The sequence below is a fragment of the Calidris pugnax genome, unplaced genomic scaffold (assembly GCF_001431845.1).
Source record: "Calidris pugnax isolate Ruff unplaced genomic scaffold, ASM143184v1 scaffold135, whole genome shotgun sequence".
NCBI classification, from domain to species: domain Eukaryota; kingdom Metazoa; phylum Chordata; class Aves; order Charadriiformes; family Scolopacidae; genus Calidris; species Calidris pugnax.
The window spans coordinates 694,330-716,349 of record NW_015090961.1 but is presented as its reverse complement, the minus strand read 5'-3'; the positions used below and the strand labels follow the sequence as shown (position 1 = coordinate 716,349).

Genomic DNA, 22,020 nt, shown 5'->3' with positions numbered 1-22,020 from the left:
TCCCTGGGCACCACTGAAAAAAAGCCTGGCCCCATCCTCCTGACACCCACCCTTGAAGGATTTATAGGTGTTGATCAGATCCCCCTCAGCCTTCTCTTCTCCAGATTCAAAAGACCCAAGTCTCTCAGCCTTTCCTCATCAGAGAGATGCTCCAGGCCCCTCATCATCTCTGTAGCCCTTTGCTGTCCCCTCTCCAGCAGTTCCCTGTGCTTCTGGAACTGGGGAGCCCAGAACTGGTCCCAGTGCTCCAGATGGGGCCTCCCCAGGGCAGAGCAGAGGGGCAGGATGACCTCCCTCCACCTGCTGCTCACACTCTTCCTGATGCCCCCCAGGATGCCATTGGCCTTCTTGGCCAGTCCCACTGGCCTTCTTGGCCAGACTTTGACCCCTCTGTGCTGGCTGCAGACGGTGGCCAAGGGCTCCAAGGGCCTGCACGAGGCAGCCTGGCTCAGGGACTTCGGAAAATTACACATCAAGAGTAAACTCATTGTAAAGATTTGCAGCAAACATTAAAAATAATTAACATTGAAAATTCAAAATAAAAATGGGTTTGTGTTTTGTTTAAGTTCAGGCTCTGGGGCTGTCTCTGCCCTGCAGAGCCTTCTCTCCTCGCAGCGAGGAGCTCAACGGGACACACTAACACATGTCCTGTGGCACCAGCAGCTCCGGTGGAACCTGGGGGTGGCAGAGGGCTGTCACAGACCCAAAGCCACCCACGGGGCTGGGGACAGCGAGCGCCTTTGAAAACACAAGGGCAAACAACCCCGGAGTCCGAGACAGGGCTCAAGTGGGGATTTTCGCTTTTGAGGCCTGATTAAGATTAGTTTCAGATGACTTTGCAAAGGATTAGAGGAGGGGACGCTATTGGCGCGTCCCAGATGGATGGAGGGGATAAATCCCGCCGTACCCTGCCATCCAGCCTCCTGAGGGATCAGCTGCTTACAGGCACGTGCACAGAACCCGGGGCATAAAAACCCGGGAATTGTCCTGCGAGGTGCTCCTTGGCACACGTGTAGGGGCACGTTCCCTGCGGGATCCCTGCAAGCACCGCACAGAGCTGGGTCCACACCTCGACAGGACACGCACAGAATCACAGAATTGTGGTGGTTGGAAGGGACCTCAGAGATCATCGAGTCCAACCACAAAAAAAAACAAACAAACAAACAAAAAAACAACCCACACCACCCACCACCTAAACACACAACAACAACCAAACCAAAAAACCATCACCCACCCACTCAGCAGCCCACGACAAACCAATAATCTTGGGCACTAGAGCATGCCCTGAAGAACCATGTCTACACGTTTCTTAAATACCTCCAGGGATGGGGACTCCACCACCGCCCTGGGCAGCCCATTCCAATGCCTGACAACCCTTTCAGTAAAGAAATGTTTCCTAATATCTAACCTGAACTTCCCCTGGCGTAACTTGAAGCCATTGCCCCTTGTCCTGACATCTGTAACTTGGGAGAAGAGACCAACCCCCGTCTCTCTACACCCTCCTTTCAGGTACGGAGAGCTCTGCGCGGCACGAAGGCCCCAGCTCCCCTGCGCTGCTGTACCCCATCAGTGAGCAGCAGAGGAAGAACCCACAGTGCTCACAGCCTAACCCTGCGTGTTCTTCACCCTCCAAGAGAACCAAGTACCGAGGACTGCAACAAAGAGAAAATAACAAGGGCCAATTCAGAATACGTCGCTTACAAAACCGCATCCACAGTTACTTCTATTGACCAAAGAACAGGAAAAATTCTAGAGAGAATACGTCGCTTACAAAACCGCATCCACAATTACTTATATTGACCAAAGAACGGGAAAAATTCCCCTTGAAATATCCCAAGCTACAGGCAAAAAAAAAAAAAAAAAAGGAAAGTAAACTGAGATGTAGAAAGGCTCTACAGAGAAGGCTCCAGGCAGCCTTTCAATACCTGAAGGGTGCCTATAGAAGAGCTGGGGAGGGACTCTTTGCCAGGAGGTGTAATGATAGGACAAGGGGAAACGGTTTTAAATTGGAAGAAAAAAGATTCAGATTAGATCTCAGGAAGAAATTTTTTACTATGAGGGTGGTGAGAGCCTGGCCCAGGTTGCCCAGAGAAGCTGTGGATGCCCCATCCCTGGAAGTGTTCAAGGCCAGGCTGGATGGGGCCTTGAGCAACCTGGTCTGGTGGGAGGTGTCCCTGCCCAGGGCAGGGGGGTTGGAACTCGATGATCTTTGAGGTCCCTTCCAACCCAAACCATTCTATGATTCTAATGGGTTATATTCCAGTTGCTTGTTGCTGACACAACACAGTACCAGTGGTTTGAGAAGAGACCCCATCACAGTTGGTTACAGAAAAGGTTCTGCTCCCACGTGCATTTCTCCCCAAGACTTAATGCCCTACTAATATGACCAATCTCCTAAATTCAGTCTGGAAAACAGCCTAACGTTTAGGCTACTTTGCCATGGCCAGTGGCCTGGGAGAGGGCTCTGCTGCTTCAGATATGAAATGTGAAGATTGAGGAACTGCAAGGGGAAAACCAGGGTCAGCACCTGAACTACACAAGGTGGTTACAAGCACGAGGAAGACGGTGACAGGACTAAAGAGACCTCAAAATTGCTTTTAGAGGAAGATTCCCACTGAAGGGGGCAGGCTGATTGGGAAGGTGTGCGTCTTTGTACAGAAAATAAATTACCTTGAGCTGATAGTTCAAGTGGAGACTCAAAGGCAACCCTATAAGGATTCATTAAGTTTTTCAGATTCTGAAATAGCTGAAAGGAAAACACACCATGAGTTAGCAGCTGAAAACAAAGATGAACTCCAGGGCACCCAGAATTGCCCATCCTTGTTCCCTACCTCTAGAAAACATTCCACTTGCATCCTTTCAAACATCGAGCTCAACAGTCAATAAATAAAGAGCTTTGAAGGACTGTTCTCCTCAAAGGCTTCAGTTTTTGTCCTGCACATCATTTATCATTCCTCCCTGCCCCTCTGGGGAAGGCACAATCCATAGGGTGGGGGCCCATTCACAGCCCCTCATGGGACAGGACGGCAGCATCTTCCCTCACAGCAGGAGAGGAAGGGTTAGACCTCACACTGGGACTCTTTGGGGCTCAGACCTTCTCCAAGACGTGACCCAGAAAGTTCTTACCTTCTCCCCATTGGGGTTTCCAAGAACATAGCAGCCCATGATGTGAATGATATTTGGTTCAGGATTGACTTTACTCATCAGCCGGCTCAACCTCTTCCAGAAGCTGGAAAAAGACATATATTTTTTAAATTGTGTATTCTGTTTTTTCCTATCTCCTCACATGCACGAGTAATCACTGGGATGTACGTGCACACACTGCTCAGAGGGGGCCTCAGACTTGTAGCCAGAGGAGCGAGCTGCTCAGGAAGAGCCCCTGGTTCTTAGACAAGGAAGGGCAGGGGCAGAGCAAGGGCCTGAGGAGCAGTCATGTGGCAGAGAAGGAGGAGCAGCCCACCGAGCCAAGGAGGCTCCAAGGTGAAGAGAAGGGAGCAGAGTCCACCAGGAGTGCTTTTAGACTGACAGTTTTACTAAGCACCCTCTTCCTGACCAGCTCCCTCCAGTTTCTTCTCCCCCATTTCTAGCAACAATTGCCCTATCTCAATAGGAGCGTTATCGGTGGTCACTGCCAGGGCAGGACATCAGCAGAGAACAGCTGAAGGGGTTGTTCTTCTACACAATAAGAGAGACACCACCAAACCAGGCTGTTCCACCTCAGCCAGCGCTTGGTGCTGCTCCCTGGTCAGTCCTGCTTTACCTTTTGTGACTAGGGACCAGGAACACTGTGCCTGACTAAGGGACACAAAACACAGGTGGTCACAGCAGACCTCAGGTGGGCTCTGAAGCCCAGCAGTTCCTCCGTGGGATCTGCGATCAGATCGCAGCCTCCCAGGGACATACAGGCTGGATGGAGACACTCACTTCATAGAATCATAGAATCATCGAGGTTGGAAGAGACCCTTGGGATCATGGAGTCCAACCATCTATCTTCCTCTACAAAGTCCTCCCCTACACCATGTCCCTCAGCACTGCATCTAAACGGCCCTTAAACACATCCAGGGATGGGGACTCCACCCCCTCCCTGGGCAGCCTGTTCCAATGCCCGACCACTCTTTCTGGGAAAAATTCCTTCCTAATGTTCAATCTAAACCTCCCCTTGTGGAGCTTGAAGCCATTCCCTCTCGTTCTATTGTTAATTACCTGTGAGAAGAGACCAGCACCAACCTCTCTACAGTGTCCTTTCAAGTAGTTGTAGAGAGTGATGAGGTCTCCCCTCAGCCTCCTCTTCCTCATACTAAACAGCCCCAGCTCCCTCAGCCGCTCCTCAGACGATTTGTTTTCCAGCCCCCTCACCAGCTTCGTTGCCTCCTCTGCACTCGCTCCAGCACCTCGAGATCTCTCTTGTATTGAGGTGCCCAAAACTGGACACAACACTCCAGGTGTGGCCTCCCCAGTGCTGAGTACAGGGGCACAATCCCCTCCCTACTTCTGCTGGTCACACTATTTTTGATACAAGCCAGGATGCCATTGGCTTTCTTGCCCCCCTGGGCACACGCCGGCTCATATTCAGCCCTTTGTCAACTAGACCCCCCAGGTCTCTTTCTTCCAGGCAGCTTTCCAGCCACTTCCAAGCACCCAAGCTTCCAGCTGTGAGTTCACAGCTTTCCAAAGGTCCCTGAATTCCCAGTTTGGGACCAGCTATGCCTGGACCGCGCTCAAGAAACGTGTATGCACACACGTGCTGAAGAATTTTATTGATGATGTTTGTGCCAGAGCGTGAGTGTGCTGAGCAGATGTTGATTTTAACGCTCAGTTATCGCGCCAACACCGCGTTGTGTAGGAAGAGGGTGGTTGCAGCCTCTCCCCCACAACAACGCGCTGTCAGCCAGGCACCGCTGCGCCAGCACGAGGGAGCGGGCAGCAAAGCAGGCAAAGCTTAACTCCCTGCAAGGAGAAGCAAAACTGCCTCTGTGGTGTGTCACTGACAGCCCCCCCAGCAGTGACCCGCTGGACTTTGAGCGGGCTGTGCAAAGACAAACTGCATTTCCCCCTGCAATCAGGAGGGCAGTTACTGGAGACAGCTGGTGGGGGGGACGGTTTGGATTTCTGCCACCAGTTGCCTTGCTTAGAAATGCCATCTCAGCCTCTTCTGAGCCACAGAGGCACAAGGTGCACGTTCTGGTTTCTGGTCAGCAAAGCCGTTGTTAGGAAAGGAATAGTCTTTTCCCCCCCGCCTCCTCTTTTAATAGTCTCTAGTCAAGAGAGACACTAAACAGCAGATAAAAGGATAAATCTTCTGGTGATCTGTCCCAGGGCTGCACCACCCCAGGGATGAGCATCTTTGCAGCACCCCCTAAAGGAGCTGGAAGCTGTAATTGTGTCCTCCCTCAGTCTCCTCTTCTCCTGACCAAGCCACCCCAGCTCCCTCCACCTCTCCTCTTGGTTACACTACAAACACTGAGCAAACCCAGCAGAGAAACACTGTGCAAGTCCAGAACAAACGGCAGCCACTCACAGGATCATATCTTCCTCCTTCTCCACTTTGGCGAAAGTGGCAACCTTGTTCTTTAACAAGTATAAGTGACCGGGACCTCCCTGCAAGAGAGACACAGAGAGATGAAAACCACTTCACACAGTCCCTGGAGAAGGAAGAGCCCAAGCCCCTGGATGTGTCTCTTGTCCTGCTCAGCCCTACCCAGCCGTGCCACAAGGGAGCAGAGCAGACCTGCCAGGCTGGCACCAGCCTCCAGCAGACACCTCAGGAAATATCCACATACGGTGAGGGTGCTGGGGGTTGGATTCTCTGCTTTTTACTGTTATGTGCCCACCTCACTCTAGAAAGGCACAATAATAGATAAAAATCTTTATTGCGGGTGGCCGGAGAGTAATAGGGAAGACAAAAAAGTCCCTTTTTCATTTGGGGACGCCTGGGGACTTGCCGTCGTAGGCAGAGGAGAAGCTGAGCAACGCGGGGACAAGCAGGCAAGATGTGACTGCAGAAGAACTGGGCTTTGGCAGTAGCTGGTGGAAGAGATTGAGCAGAACATGAGGAAAGCCAAGAGTGGCCACCTCCGGGTGGGAGCGGTGCACACCCTGCCCCTCGCAGCGCTCGGCACGTGGGAGGGAGCTCGGTTTTCTCCCAAACTTCTCCTTTGGAGGGGCCTGGCACAGCTGCCGGGGGAGCCCGAAGCTGAGCACCCTGAGGAGCAAGATGCTTGGGAAGGAAATCCCCAGCCAGCCCCAGATCCATGAGGGCCTGACTCCATCCCTCCCACCGCCCAGCAAGCCCAGACCCTCAGCCCTCTCCTGCAGCACACGCTCCCAGCTCTGCCATCTGCGTGCTGATGGAACACCCACTGCTGTCACTGTCACACTGAACCTCTACGAAAACTACAACCAGCACATTGAAAATGGCTCTTCCTGTCTCAGAAATCCTCCGTTTTTCAGCCCGCGCTAATGCTGCTTTCCCTGCTTTTCTTTGAAAGCTGCTACAAAGCAGCCCAGCTCTGGAGTTGGCCACACTAAATCAGATTTTATTTCCTGCTGTCACAGCAACTTGAGAGCGCTCGGTGTCTGGGGAGATGAGAAGTGAAAGCTGAACACATGCAGCTACTTTAACAGAACCCGACTCTGGAGTATTGGTTCCTCTCATGTAATTTTCCCTGTAGAAAAGAACAAATTTGTAACAAGCCACCCAAGCGTTTAACAACTTTCACGTACCTGGCAAAATATCAGCATCTTCCAGATTTTGCAGCCTTTCCGATAAATGTTAAGCTTCTTCTCTATCTCCTCTGCAAAAAAAAAAAACATGTTGGAAAAGATGAAGCTAAAAAATTGATCTTATTTCTTCTCACTTTAGTCTCGAAGGCAGGAGGCTGAGCTGTGAGGGGTGCTCAGCTCCTGTGTTCCCACCGATGTCAAAGCAAACCCTTTGGTTTCATGCTGTGGAAATCAGGAAACCCCAGTATGTGACAGAGAGGGGACGGTGCAGCACCAGACACTGCTCTGTAGTGACCACAGCTCTGTACCAGCAGTCCTGACCCTCCATTAATGCTCCTGCTCACCCACAAGGGTACTTTGCTGCTCTGTACCTGAGCTTCCCTTTAATAAACCAGGTGCTTGGCATAGAAAATCCTTCCAGTCCCTAAGGGGGCTCCAGGAAAGCTGGGGAGGGACTCTGGATTGGGGCGGGGGGAGCCGTAGGGCGAGGGGGAAGGGTTTGACACTGAAAGAGGGGAGATGGAGATGAGATGTGGGGAAGAACTTCTCTGCTGTGAGGGTGGTGAGAGCCTGGCCCAGGTTGCCCAGAGAAGCTGTGGCTGCCCCATCCCTGGAGGGGTTCAAGGGCAGGTTGGAGGGGGCTTGGAGCAACCTGGGCTGGTGGGAGGTGTCCCTGCCCAGGGCAGGGGGTGGCACTGGGTGGGCTTTAAGGTCCCTTCCCACCCAAACTATTCTATGGTTTTATGCAAATGGGCCACTGAAGTGAAGTTTTATACTGCACATCCAACAGCAGCTGACTGACTGTCAGGTGTCCCTGGGGTGACACAAACACCTTTATGAGTGGCAGCTGAGGCACAGGGCAGAGGAGTGACTTTAACACATTGATCAGTTACGTTTGCAATGGGTAGGAGTTAAGAAAAGGAAATAACAGTCACGTACCTAGGATGTCATCAAAGGTGGCATGTTCGTGGTCCTGGAAACCAAGAGAGAAGATATATCAGGGTTGACAGTCACTGCACCAGCTCCCATGACATTATGACAGCCTCCAGGTGCAGCAGGCAGTGCGGGAGTTTCCTGGGCTGTCACTCCCACCCTTCCCTTTCAAATAAAGTCAATAGTAAGTGATTAAGAAGAAGAGACCCGTGACCCCTTGCTGGTGTTCCAGACACCTGCTCAGGCAGGACTCCTACTGAAAACTCAAGGTTAAATTAACGACTGACAGGGACGCACCGCTGTACTGTGATGGGGGTCACAGTCTGTTGCAGAGCTCTGAGGTCCTGCTCATCCTGTCCAAGGAGAAGCATAAGGAGGAGCTCTGCTGGTGTGCTCAGGCTTGCTCTCCTTCCCTTGCTAATATGCCCATGCTGCCTGCCTGTGTCTGTATAGTCTGGTAGCCCACACGTGCTATTCTTGCTCCACCTTATTCTTCCACCCAAGTCCTGAGCCCCCACAAACCCACCCCAGACCCAAAGCACAACCTCAGCCCTTTCCTAGCAGCTTTTCCAAATCACATCAGTGTTTTGGAATCACCGTAACACAAACTAGGGGTAGGGACCAAAAAATAAAATGAAATTCTCTGTATGAAGCCTGCTCCCACACCTGCAGACGCAGCAGAAGTGACATACTTACGTAGAGAATGGGGATGATAGAGGGATCGTCCCTGCGGATAATTGTCGGGACATACTCTGCTTTGGGCACCTTGGAAGAAATGAGCTGAAAGGGGAAAAAAAAAAAAAAAAAGATGTGCAACAGCGTGAGGAGAAGCCAGTAGAGCCTGGACAGAAGCACAAAGGCCACAATAACAGTTGCTCTCAGGTGTTACCCAAACTTGCAGCTATTCCAGCCTATCTGCATCCCTGAGGAAGGTCCTCCAAGCCCTTGGGCCATTAGAGAGCATCTCCAGGACTGACAAGTACCCCCAGGTGTCACAGTCTCCTCGACCCCCAACAAATGAGTACCCAGCTCTGCCCAAAAGGCAGGACTGAGCCCAAGGTAACAGCCTGTATAGGGCAGACAGGTGTGCATAGAGGATGAAGCCACTTGTGTGTCACCACGAGCGGCTGTATCCCAGTGAAGACCACTACCTTCCTCTCTGCCAGGGTCTCTGCTTCTGGCTGTAGAGGACTGTTCAAACCAACACACTCAGCTGGCCGGTGGTGGGACGGCTGCACGCCTGAAGAGGAGCCAGCCAAGGGATGAAAGAGCATCAGGCACAGGGATGCACACAGCCATAGGACATCAGGCAGATCATAGAATCATAGAATAGTTTGGGTGGGAAGGGACCTTAAAGCCCATCCAGTGCCACCCCCTGCCCTGGGCAGGGACACCTCCCACCACACCAGGTTGCTCCAAGTCCAACCTGGCCTTGAACCCCTCCAGGGATGGGGCAGCCACAGCTTCTCTGGGCAACCTGGGCCAGGCTCTCACCACCCTCACAGCAGAGAAGTTCTTCCTGAGATCTCATCTCAGTCCAGTTGAAGTTTCAGCCAGCTCCATCAGCACGAGAGCCTGAGTCCAACGGGCCTGTCACCAGCACAAGCCGAAGGGCTATAGGAACACGGGCGATTTGGCTGGGCTGGCATTTCAGGCACCTCTGTTCATGGGTGGAGGAGCACAGCGGGCAGCCTGGGCTCCAGCCTGCGCTGCCTTCAAAGTCCTCCCACCTGGTGGGGTCCCAGTCCCCGCTTTGGCCACACGGGAGTTAATATAAAGCTGTGCCTGAAGAGGGACAGTGTAGGGAGCGAAGGGATGGGCACTCCTCACACACCACATGGGGAGACACGTGGCAGGTACCAAGGGCTGAGCAAACCCAGGGCTGGGTTCCTCATGTTTTGCGTCTCACTTGGCTGCTTCACCCCGACAGTGCTTTGTCCCTGAGGCAGCACAGCCAGCTCAGGGACACATATCAAAGCAGAACATCTCCATGAGGGGGCTTGGAGCAACCTAGTCTAGTGGGAGGTGTCCCTGCTTAGAACTTGATGATCTTTAAGGTCCCTTCCAACTCTAACCATTCTATGATTCTATGTCCTTCCCTCTGCAGGACCCATTCCCACACAGCACTGCTGGGCTGGGCTGGCAATGCTGCCCTGAAGACAACCTAGAAGCTTGAGACCCCATTTTTCTCAAGTACTTGTGCCTGTGGCCAAAGAAGGGATGTGTGAAAACCTGGTCCCGTCTGCCAAACCCCACGGAGCAGAGCAGGAGGGAGCAGGGGGGAGTCTAGCACCAAGGAGTGATAACAGAGCAGGAAGCATCTCAAGGAGTGACATATGGCTCCAAAGAAAATTGGGCAAGTAGCAAAAACTGGGCAAGTAGCAACAGGAGGGGGGGACTGCTGGGTCTGGGGACTCGGGTCTCTACTGTCAGGGTTACCAAGGCTCAGGCTGACTTCATTCAGTGCTGGTGATGGTCCTGCTCCATTTGGGCTTGAACTACAGGTCCTTCCACTTCCAGTTTTCTTTCAGCACATTCTCCCCAGCAGTAACAGATGCCAAATACCATCTTGGCCGATCTCTGGGTGACCCTCATTCACACCTGAGGAGTGGTCTATACAAAAGACTTGCCTCTTCCCCTGAAGATCCTAAACTTAGCAGCTCTGAAAGGAGAGACTGAGCAGATACAGAGCTGGAAACTCTCACCATTATTTTTGGTGGAATAAAGTCTTCTCCGTCACACGCCATGGCTTCAAGTTCCTTTTCTGCTTCCCAGTTCAAGTCAAAGTCACCATCCAAAGTGCCGCAGGAATCCTGAAGGTCATGGCCTGCCAGAACACAGCGTGCATTACAAAGGAGAACAGTTTGCCTTCCCCACAGGGTCCTGCCTGGCAGCACCCTCGTGAGAGGTGCCACCAGCCATCAGACTTGTGCCCTCCTTTCTTCTACGGAGTGACAGACACCACACTTCAGGGCTGGCGCCTCTGAGCAGACAAACACTTAACGAACGAAGAGCACACGCACAGAGCCCGATGTCACACATCACAGAACTTCTCATCACTCTCACAGCCACCAAGCTGAGCTTTCACATGGTAATTCACAACAGTCACCCTGTCATTTCAGAAATGGAGAAGGAGAGACAGGACGCAGACAGACTCTCTACGCTTTCACATGGCCAAGCTGACGAGCAAAATTCCAAAGACTTCAAAGCTGGTCTTGAAATAATTACTGCTCTGACTACGTCTTCTGCATGATTACAAAGAAACTCTGCCTCGTTGGTCAAACTGATCCTGGCAGAGAAGTCCCAGAGCGTGAGAACAGCCGTAGCAAACACAGTAGGATATGTATACTTGAATTTGCTCTCCAAATTGACCTTACCTGTCGGTCTCCAATGCCTCCTGGGGAAAAAAAACATCTGGAAGGAATATAATTGACCATTAAAGGTTAAAAATAGAGATGGTTCCCTGAAGCCAGGGACTGAGGAAAGAGAACGGAGATGCCTCTATTTGTGCTTTTTGGGATGTCCGGGTGTCACTGGGCAGTGCCTGGAGCCTGTCTGAACCATGGTGTCTCCATTCGCCTCCGAGTGAGCTGAGGGAGCGGGGAGGAATCAGACCGCAAAGGAACCATCGGGTCATGTTTTTGAACCTGGCCTTTCACACCTCTCCCCCTACAACCTGGTACGGTGTCTTCTACAGCTAGGAGGGCTGGGTCTCCTGCATTCCTGGCAGGTCCACTCTATTTCATTAGTGACGTTCATTTACTAAACAACCCGCTTCAACGTGGGCAAACTCATATCCACCACGTCCCTTGCCTACAGGATTTCAAGTCTGGGTAAAACATCCATTCCCTTTATAAAAAGACAGTGGGAAGATGCTGGCGTTCCCTCCCGTAAATTAACGTGGCAGCATCTCGCTCCCCACAAGCAGAACATGGCAGCATTACTGGGGATTCCCAGAGGAATTCCTGGCAGCCCAAAGGAAGATCAGATTGCCCCAAGCTATCATCTGCGCAGCCGGCACGGCCAGGAAATCAAAGCTACATGTCCTGGAGCGCAGCAGCTGTGCTCCTGAGCTATTCCAGCCTAAGAAAGCACTCAGAAGGGGCTCTCGGGTGGGAAGAGGCAGGTTAGCCCCACTGGGTGAGCGTAGACTTGGACTGGTGTGCTTCCAGATAGGCTGTTTTGGTCCCAAGCAGATAAGGGACGATGGGAACAGAGGGCTGTAAGAGCATCCTTTGGCAACTGGGCAATAACATGAGGTTGGATGTGTTGTGCTCTACAAATAAATACAGGTACACACGGATGAATAGGTGCATGTGCCTGGAGTGTTACCTGCTCAGATATCGTGAAACTAAAAGGATCACAGATGGGACAAAAGGGCACAGAGGAGTTACTCCAGTGGGACTCCAGACCTCAGCTGGAGGGTTTGGCCACAAGAGGAAGCTCAAAGGACTCAGAACTCACTTTCTCGAGAGTCATGGAAGGAATCGGCTTTGATGGGAGTCGGGTCACTCCAGGACCTGCTGAAGCTCCTCTCACGCCGTTCGGCAAATGCTAGGATAAAACCAAAGCACGACATTATCAGACTCCAAAGCCACCTCTGCTGCTGCCAGCACAACAAAACATCCAGTAGATTTCCACCAAAGCCACACATCACGGACTCCCCTGTGCTTGTTCTTCCACTTGCCAAACGTGAGTCCTTTCCACACAGCAAACAAGGGTCTATCTTCCAGACAGCAGAAGACAAAGTGCCCCCTTTCTGAGCAGGACCGTTACAGGGGATGCAACATGGAAAAAGGAGGACATTTGATGGTTTTTCCTTAAACGCACACAACTCAAACCACAATTTAATCAAGGCTATTCCAGTGTCCCAGTGTAAATGCTCTGACTCAAAGGCCTCACAGGAAGATGGACTCAACAGCTAATGACACACACACAACCAGAAGAAGGCAGTAGTTCTCCAGGCAGTTCTCCCTTTGTGTTCTAGCTGGACCAAACAGAGAGGGGGGGGGGGTGCCTGGAAAGCTCATGCTTTCTAAATTTTGTTGCAGACACAGGAAATCCTTCTGGTTTTGCTTGCCTGCACCCTTGTGAGCACTCCCCCTCGAGTATTTTTTTTTTTTTCCAATGGGTATTACATCGTTTGTACGGGCATTTCCCAAGGGGAATGCCAGCAGCCTGGCCCAGCTGGCTGCACCACTGCTGGCCCCAGTGTCTGACTTGGCAAGCCTGGGTGAGGGCCATTCTGCCCAGATTAACGGCCACTGATAGCCACTAACACCTATTTCTGGGAGCAGACAGAGCCAGTTTGTGCAGCGTATCCAGTAACAGCCTCTCATGTCAGCAGCACAGGAACCCACTGCAGATGGCATCGCGGGGGCCAAGAGGCAGCCTGTCCCCCACTGCAGCGTGTCCAGGTGTGACAAATCGCACAGGACGTTCTTCAGGTGATCTCCACCCTCAGCTTTCATTTCAAACCAGGCATTTAGCCATTGATGCACATGAAGGAAGCTTTGAAAACATGACCCGAGAGTTACCAAGGCAGAGGAGCGTGCCTGAACTTCCAGAGAGCTTTAGGGGGAGGTGAGCCCTGTTCACGTCAGGCAGTGCTAACTCAGATGCCAATAAAGACGCTTCAAAGGGCAACGCTGTTTGCTGTTCTCTTCCCACAGCATATGAGAAAGGAGAGGAAAGAATGCAAATTCAGCCCGGCAAGGCTTTGCTGTGGGCAGTCTGTACACGATGCCTGGCCAGGGGGTGGGAAGAACAAGCTGTTTCCTCTTCTGGAACAATCCTCAGCTCTCGGGAACCGGTTAAACCATTCTCAGCCCATTTCACAGCGTGAAGGAGCTGCCCCAATCAAGTTATGGAGGAGTGTTGGCTTCCTCAGGGACAGGGGACTGCCATTTCCCATCCTAAGAGGTGATTTCTTCCCCAGTGAGGCATCACAGAATTACAGGGTTGGAAGGGACTTTCAGAGATCATCTAGTCCAACCCCCTGCCAAAGGAAGGTCATCACAGAATCTAGAGCAGGCTGGACAGGAACAAATCCAGGCAGGTTTGGAATATCTCCAGAGAAGGAGACCCCACACCCTCTCTGGGGAGCTTGTTCCAGGGCTCTGCCACCCTCAAAGTAAAGGAGTTTTTCCTCATGTTCAGATGAATTTCCCATGTTCCAGTTTGTGCCCATTGTCCCTTGTCCTGTCCCCGGGCACCACTGAGAAGAGTCAGGCCCCATCCTCTTGACACCCACCCTTTAGCTATTGCTCAGCATCGATGAGGTCCCCTCTCAGTCTGCTCTTCTCCAGCTGAACAGCCCCAGGTCCCTCAGCCTTTCCTCAGCAGAGAGATGCTCCATTCCCTGATCATCTTCGTAGCCTCTGCTGGACTCTCCAGTAGTTCCCTGTCCTTCTGGAACCGGGGGGCGCAGGTAACACTCCTTTATTTCCCCCTTGCTCCAATCTCTTCCCTGTTCCTCTTCTTTCACCCTTCCACTGGCCTCTCAGCTCCCACCTGGCAACTTTCCCCCAGGTCCTGCTGCAGAGACGGTAGTGGGACAGGGGAGGAGAAAAGAGAAAGCCACCAGTCTGCAGAACACACGAAGCACCGACTGTCCTGAGGGAGCCCCGGCTGGTCCACAGCTTCAGTAAGAGGCCAGGCTGCCCTCGCCAGCTCTGCTGAACTCCCCACTCTGGTCCTCCTCAGAAGCATCTACGCCAGTGATCACCAACCACCACACGCACACGGGACAAGGACGCTGCAGTTCTCCTTCCAGTCCTTGCGCTGAGGCCACAGAGACATCCCACAGCCAAGGCAGAGGTTCCTTGGAAATATCTTATGGGCTGCTTGTAGACATCCATGTGTCCTGGAGGCTTACAACAACCTGGCCTTCTTTTTTGTGGGGTAAAATGGCATCAGCAGGTCAAATCCTTTCTCCAGCCCAATGCTAGGTCCTTTCTACCCACATCTCCCCGTGTCCCACCAGCACAAACTCCTCACAGCCACATCTTACAGGTGCTCACTTACTTTGTGCTTTAACCCTTCGGCTCCCCACCATGCGGAGGTGCTTCCGAAAATTCCTGAAAGAAAGGCCAAACACAACCTCTGAGAAACGTAATACAAAGCCACACCTGGGCCGTGCGGGACTGAAAAAACTGGGAGAAAAAAAAAGTAAAATTAGGAAGACAGTGTATTTCTTTCTAGGTATTCAAAAGCTGGAGACCCAGTTCCCAGCCTGCACCTACTCAGTGCTGGGGACAGTGACGTTTGTCAAGAGCGTGGCTGTTTCTTCTGAACTCCCCAGGCTGGTGGCACGGGGCAAGTGAGGTCCTACATGGCAGCCCCCTTCTCACAGCCGGCTTTCCCTTTGCTGTGACTAAGGCACTTGTGCTGTCACTCTGCTGAGGACACTGCCATGCCCTTGCTGGCAGTGCTGCCCCTTCTCCTGTCACCAGCAGCAACTGCTCCCCTCCATCCTTGCTTTTGTTCTTCCCTTCAGCAGGGCAGTGGGGTGTTGGAGCTCTGCCCTGCTCGGCAGCACACACCCCCCTGTGCTGATGGCTGTGCTCGTTCCCAAACATGTTCACAGCAGCTGCTAAAATCCCACCTGTGCCATTAACAACCACATACTGCTCTCCAGGGCAAAGAGCTGGGAAAGACTGAAGTCCTTCTTCCTTTTGGAAAAGCACTGTTCAGCAGGTCCCTGTGGGCCTGCTCCCTGCTAGTCTGCCCGCCTCACCACGCATGTCCCTGCCCAGGACTCAGGCAGAGCTACAGAATCCACAACTCCAGAGGATAAACCTTGGGGAGCTGCTACACCTGGTAGGTCTGTGTCACACAGACTGTCCCGGCCTCTCCTGAGAGACCACGGCAAAGGGACGCTTCGTTCAGCCCCTCCGAGTGCAAGGGACCCGCTTCCCTTCGTTTCCCCCCACTCACCTAGAGAGGAACCAAACAGGACAGGAACCAAACGGGACACCAGAGGAGACACAGGGAAGAAGCAGCAGGTGGAGTAGCAAGAAAAGTGTCACTCCTCCGTGAACTCTACTTAGGGTGACCTCACCCTGCAGTGCAGCCCCTGTGGCCCCCAGGGATGTCAGTGAGCCTGCATGGAGCCTTCCTGGATCCCCTCCATCCCCACCAACACGCACCACAGACATCAAGCCACAGAGACTGCTACTGCTGGTGAAAGAGGTAAAATGAGCAATGTCTGGCTCACACACAGGTTAGCGGGATGAGTAAGGACAGGTTACAACCATGCAGATGCTTTAGCGAGACGACTGGACAAGAAGACACTTCCAGCACCGACATCAAGCTGATCAGAGGGAGTCAGATACGTCTATTCTGATACAGAGACATCAACCCAAACCTGGCCCCTGAGGAGGGAGGGCACTCACCCCACACCACCGACTGCACTGGCCCCTCTCTGGCCCCCACATCGCCATCAGGATCCAAATGCAGCCACTCAAGAAGGAAAACCAGCAGCTGGGGAGCGGAGCTGGGAGCAACATTATTCCATGACAAATTTCCATCTGTGCTTGGGCTATTAATGTTCTTTTACAAAGCTTTGTTTTAGCTCTGCTTGGGTCTGTGAAGATCCATTGCTGTGGATCAGACGACTGTCCCCCTTAGAGAATTAACGAGAACAACTCACTTCAACAAGACTTGCTGGACTGGCTACAGGTGCAAAAGGCTTCTGGGGTGTGTGATGACCAGTAGCATGGGCTGTCTTACTGTGCATTGGACTAAAATCCATATAAATACAGTATTTTAAGGGAACCAGGGTCATTCTTTACCCAAAAAAGGTCTTCAACATATGTTACAACTCAGAATGAAAATCTTTATGGTCCATTGTGAGACCAAAATCACACCAGACACTAAGCGTCAATGTTAATTGCCAAGGCCACTGTCACATCCTTTGGGATTTTGGCATTTTGGAGTAAAAAGCATTTTTATGTGAAACGTTCGGTCATCCTCTCTGCAGAGGAACTTCTTCAGCCCCTGGGGGACAGGGAGTGAAGCTGTCTTTGCCACAGAAGAACGATGCTCCCAGCTGCCTGGACAGCTTGGTCTCTCCGTGAGTGCGGGCTGAGGGCAGCTGTCTAGATAAATCTGCTAAATCCTGCTGAGAGCAGCTCCAGGGAGAGCCCAGCTGCTCGAGGTTAATCATCGCACTAAATGCTCGGAGAAGGGGACAAAGGCCTTTTTCCCCTCCTCAGCTCTTCTAGAAATAAAGCACTTTGGAAAGAAGGCGTGAGCCTGGGACTGTCTCTCAATGTGGGCATCCTGTGGCCAACTAGATCCTTCTGAGGCTTTTTACAGCCATATTGGTCCTCAGGCCTCTCTGCGCTTGCCCGTTAGCACCAAAGGGCTGGCACTGCACCCCTGGGGGGCCATGCTCTGCTCCGAGCAGGGGGTGACACAAATCTGCCCAGTCCTCCTGCCCAGCTCCTGCAATTGCCCCCAGAAAGCCCAGTGTTATTTGATCATTCGCAAGGTATCTCTTCACCCATCGAAGTTGAACAGTGACAGTGGTTAAGTCTCCTTAGCACCCTCTTTTCCTCCTCCTGCCAGCCTCCAGCTCACCACACAGTCCACACGATCCTGTGCCACCTCCATGGGACCCATCCCAGCCAAAGGGTCTCCAAGACACAGCAGCCCCACTCTGCACACTCCACAGAGAAGCCTTTTCACTACCCGAACAGGAGTCAATGACAGAGTTCCTGACGTACATCAACGCTCTGCAAAATGCCCAACAGCATCTCTCAGGTTCTTCTCCCCAGCTCCTCCTGGCTGCGGTCACAAGGCTCAGCAAACCACTGGGCATCACTGGCTCTCGAGGAAACATCCATCCCACCAGCACACACCACACAAACCGCCTCCCCGCGCACCGGACACACAGGGCCGAGCACTGAAGGGGGTGGGTGATAACAACAGAGCTGCCAGAACACCCGAGGCCATGAAGGACTGCCCAAGAGCATCTGAAACTGCAGTGGGGCTGGGGTCCTCCTCCTCGAGAGGAGCACCGAGCAATAACTGCAGGCAATCCTTACTGCTGGGCAGGGACTGCTTGCATGGCACAGCCAAAAGCCCCTTGTTGCTACCCTGTCTCCTCTTTATCACCAGATAAACACAGACAGACTCCCCCTGCACAATCCTGCCCAGACCTTCAGTGTCCACAGGAGGTGAGGGGACACACACACTGGCTGCTCAACGCAAGGGTGACATGACTGAATCCTCTTATCCTGAGCGCCCATCATCACCGAGGTGCACAACTCCTACTCCTGTATTCATAAACCACATGAACAAGCCAGTCTCCAACATTTCTGTCTAAAAAAATTCTGAGAAACCTCTTTCTTTTTAAAGATACACTGTCTATTTATTTACAGCATCTTTAGTTTTGATTCTTATTTCTCTTCAAAACCACCAACCTTAAAATTGCTAAAAAAAAAAATAAAAATATCTTCCTGGCAATTTCCCAGTTAGGAAAACCTGATGTTTTTCTCCCACTTTGTTTTGAACAGCGCTGAAGTGATTGTGGCAATTTTTAACCAATGACATAAATGCCGTGTTACCCTTCTTAGTAGGCTGCCAAAACACTCCAGCCTTGGCACATCTGAAAAACCAGCAGGGTTGTGATGACCACAGCGGCAAAGTGATGTGCCCTGCGAGGCCAGCAGAGGGAAACCAGGGCCCTCCTGTAACACCCAGGCAAGGAATCAGCCCCCGTTCCCTTTTCTTTCCTTTCTGTTCTTTAAAAAAAAGATCTGAAAAAATAGAATTCTGGTCACTAGAGATGGTAATTTTGCTTCGGTCCCAGATTTTTGAGGTGCATTTGTAAATGCAGCAACAGCACGTTAAGTCACTACTTAGATGCTCAGCTAACCTCAAATTCCAAATATCTGGGAGAGGGCTGGGGAAATTGCATCTTTCTTTTTTTTTTAATAGACATATATAATTTTTTTTCTGCCTGAGACACAGATCTTGTATATATTATTTGGAAGCTTAAAAGAAACTTGACAGTGTTCCTTTAAGAAGATGGAGATCAGCTCTCTCGAGCACTGCAGCATCGTTCACCTCCACATTTCCAACACGGCCACCGCTCGTGTCCCTAGGAACAGCAACACAGACAGTGACAACCACGTTCAACGTCATCAAGCGTCACTAATGACACCCGGAGGGCCCATGCAACACCAGGCAAGGTTAGGGCTAGGGGGGAAAACGGGCCCTACCTCTGTATTACAGCTGCAGAATCATTCTCTCGTTTCCGTCTCTTCCTCTCTGCGTAGCCCCTGAACGCCCTGGGAAACCATTTCAAGCCATTAACCAACTACACAGCTTTGAACTGGAGAGGACACGAAAGACAGACAAGGAAAGCTCTCACCAGACAACAGAGAGAGATCGGGCCGCCCGAGGAAGACAGCCAACCCCTGGAGGACTGCGTGCGAGTCAGGGGGCAGGCAAGAGACTCACCAAACCAAGGGTCCTCACTCTCTGGGGCAGGTGGCTGGACAAGCACTCGTTCCTAAAGCAAACAAAGTGGCCAGAGCGTGGCCCAAGGAATGATGGGGGCGAGCGGCCATCGTCCCTGCTACGGAGGAATGGACCTAGGAGACTGCAAACACAAAACCTCTGCACACCAGGATCAAGAGGGAAAAAAAAAAACCACATGCTAGCAACTGTCGTCTCTGTTTCGAAGATGAGGATGGTTGCGGTGTGATCCATGTAGGTCTACCAGGTGTAGCCATCTGACCTCCTGCCAGCACACAAAACAGCCCTAGCGTATGGAAAGCATGAGGGAATGTGATGGACAGGAGAGGAGAGGAGAGTTTATCCAGGACACCAACAGACAAGGAAATAAAAAAAAAAAAAAAAAGAGAAGATTATACTTACGAGATGCTAGAGATTCCAGGAGACGCAGGGAAAAAGAAAGAGAAGAGGAATTCATTAGTGCTCAGCCCCAGCCAGCCTTCTGAGGGAATTCTCACTCCACAAGGAATATTTCTTGTTAGGTGGAAGTAAATTGCTTTTCAAATTAAACATTTCTCAGCGGTGAGACTCCTGTTTGACCAAGCTAAATCCTCCCTGGGCAGTGCTGCCATGTGGCTTGGATGGAAATTAAACTCCATGTAGACCCAGAGAATGTGCAGCTGTACAACTGAGGGCTGGACATGGCCCACTGTGCTATGCCAAGAGCTCAGCCTCGTAGGCTTCTGGAGCAAGGAGACCTTCTCCCACAGTGACAGAGGCTTGTGAAGTAAGCTCACGCTGTCTGGTCTATGAAGGGATCTTAGAATGGTTTGGGTGGGAAGGGACATTAGAGATCATCCAGTTCCAACCCCCTGCCCTGGGCAGGGACACCTCCCACCAGCCCAGGTTGCTCCAAGCCCCCTCCAACCTGGCCTTGAACCCCTCCAGGGATGGGGCAGCCACAGCTTCTCTGGGCAACCTGGGCCAGGCTCTCACCACCCTCACAGCAAAGAAGTTCTTCCCCACATCTCAGCTCAGTCTCCCCTCTTTCAGTGTCAAACCCTTCCCCCTCGTCCTATGGCTCCCTTCCCTGATCAAGAGTTCCTCCCCAGCTTTCCTGGAGCCCCTTTAAGGACTGGAAGGGGCTCTAAGGTCTCCCCGGAGCCTTCTCTTCTCCAGGCTGAACCCGCAACTCTGTCAGTGTGTCTTCATAGGAGAGGTCTCCTGAAGGACCAGGAACAAGGATGGTGGGCTAAAAAACACTAAAGCAGAGGAAAGCACTTGGAAGAGCCACTCCAACCAGCTTAGGGAAGTGCCCTGAACTTTTGAAGATGTTTCTGTGCCATTTCTAGAGGCAGAAGAGAATCTCCAGAAACATTAACCGGGGAGCCATGTTAACCAAGGCAGCTGTGCTCCTCAAGGGTTTCCTCAGGGCACCGTTCTCCAAACCAAGCTCCCTTTGGCCTCCAACTGCTCTAAGCCTTGTAAAGCCTGCCAGGGGCCACCACCCTGCAACAAACCTTGTGTGCAGCAAAGGTGACTTCAGATCGAAAAGGATGTGCCAAAGGCAAAGGAAATGTGCTGATTTTATGCATGGTTGGGTGTGTCAGATCAGAATAGATCCTCAGACTGCCCCCAGGCCCTGTGTCCCCAGGAGTGTTAACCAGCTGGGGTGCCACCAGACTTACAGTCCCTGAAGAGGAGGCAGAGGGACATAGAAACCAGGTGAGAGAAGCAGCACCATTTCTTTTCCTGGGGGATGCAGGTCCCTTCCAATATCTCAGCAACCACCCCTCTCCCCAGTGCCAGATCCAGCTCTCCCTGCATCAGTCCTGACAGGTCTGATCCAGCATCAACAATCAACCTCTTTTTGGGATTTGGGAAGGGAAAGAAGAAATGGCAGAGAAATAGATTAAAAAAAGGAAACCTGATTAGACAAGGAGAAATAAAGAGAGCAGCAGAACTGAAGGCGAGACAGACACTGAAAAAAGGACACAGAGAAAAGGCGACAAGGCTGGAAAAGGGCCTTGGAAGGCAGGACCATATCTTATTTCCCTCACTGCTTGCCTTGGCTTTCCTGCCAGGCAGGATACCATGAAGATGGTATTTCCTGACAAGCTGTGTACAACCTGGAAATGAGGATGCCCTTATTCTCTTCGACCCTTGGAGAACCACCTCCTTCCAACACACCGCAACCAGAGGCACCTAAACCTGCACGGAGTGTAGAGGGAGAAGCTATTGGTCACTCAGACCTGCAGAGATTTTACTGACACCTTCGTCAAATGACCAGACCAGCACAGGAACTGTAGGGCTATATCTCATCCTCTGGAGCGACGGATGTGGGGCATGCCTGGAATAATGGTCCCTTGGGGCAGTGGCTGCAGCAGAAGCAAGTGGTGGAGGGTCTCAGCTGGTGCTCCCACAGGACCCTTGCTTTCCAGAGGCACCCAGGGACAGGGTACGGTGTCACAGAGAAAATAAGGGCAGCAGAGAAGAGCTGGGTAGCCCAAGGAGTTAAAGAAGGTAAAACCAAACAAGTAGGAGTAGTAGGAAAGAGAACTAGTAAGTGCAAAAAATAATAGGAGACAAGGTTTTCTCTCTCTCTCACCCCGGGACCCCGGTGCCAAACACACAACTTAATTGCTCCAAGCTCAGATACAGCTTTGAGTGGGCCACAAACTTTAAGAAACACAATAAAAGCTTCAGCAGTAGTTTCACTTACGCTTGCATAGTTGTAGTAGCAGTTTGAAAACTGAAGAGGTTCTCTTTTGGGAACCAGGTTCGTATGGGGACATCATCTGGAAAAGAGAGAGCAAAACCTGAGAATCCAGCAGGAAGAGACATCATTCAGAACAGCAAGATTTCTCAGCTCCTTGTCTTAATACTTCAGCATCC

General features: G+C 51.8%; 1 protein-coding gene across 8 annotated transcripts in view; it reads right to left on the bottom strand.

The window, feature by feature from the left end:
* NSMF (NMDA receptor synaptonuclear signaling and neuronal migration factor) overlaps window positions 1–22,020 on the bottom strand; it is a 51,012-nt gene that overhangs the window by 3,403 nt on the left and 25,589 nt on the right. For 2 of the 8 annotated variants that reach the window (XM_014952340.1, XM_014952347.1), the window contains exons 4-15: window positions 21,848–21,923; window positions 19,549–19,554; window positions 18,888–18,956; window positions 14,683–14,735; window positions 12,121–12,210; window positions 10,362–10,483; window positions 8,353–8,436; window positions 7,663–7,696; window positions 6,724–6,794; window positions 5,519–5,598; window positions 3,127–3,229; window positions 2,671–2,746 (exon numbers count right to left, since the gene is read on the bottom strand). In XM_014952340.1, coding sequence (XP_014807826.1) covers window positions 2,671–2,746; window positions 3,127–3,229; window positions 5,519–5,598; window positions 6,724–6,794; window positions 7,663–7,696; window positions 8,353–8,436; window positions 10,362–10,483; window positions 12,121–12,210; window positions 14,683–14,735; window positions 18,888–18,956; window positions 19,549–19,554; window positions 21,848–21,923 — 864 coding nt within the window. The remainder of the gene's footprint in view (window positions 1–2,670; window positions 2,747–3,126; window positions 3,230–5,518; window positions 5,599–6,723; window positions 6,795–7,662; window positions 7,697–8,352; window positions 8,437–10,361; window positions 10,484–12,120; window positions 12,211–14,682; window positions 14,736–18,887; window positions 18,957–19,548; window positions 19,555–21,847; window positions 21,924–22,020) is intronic. The other 6 variants (XM_014952344.1, XM_014952341.1, XM_014952342.1 and 3 more) reach the window with 6 other exon arrangements.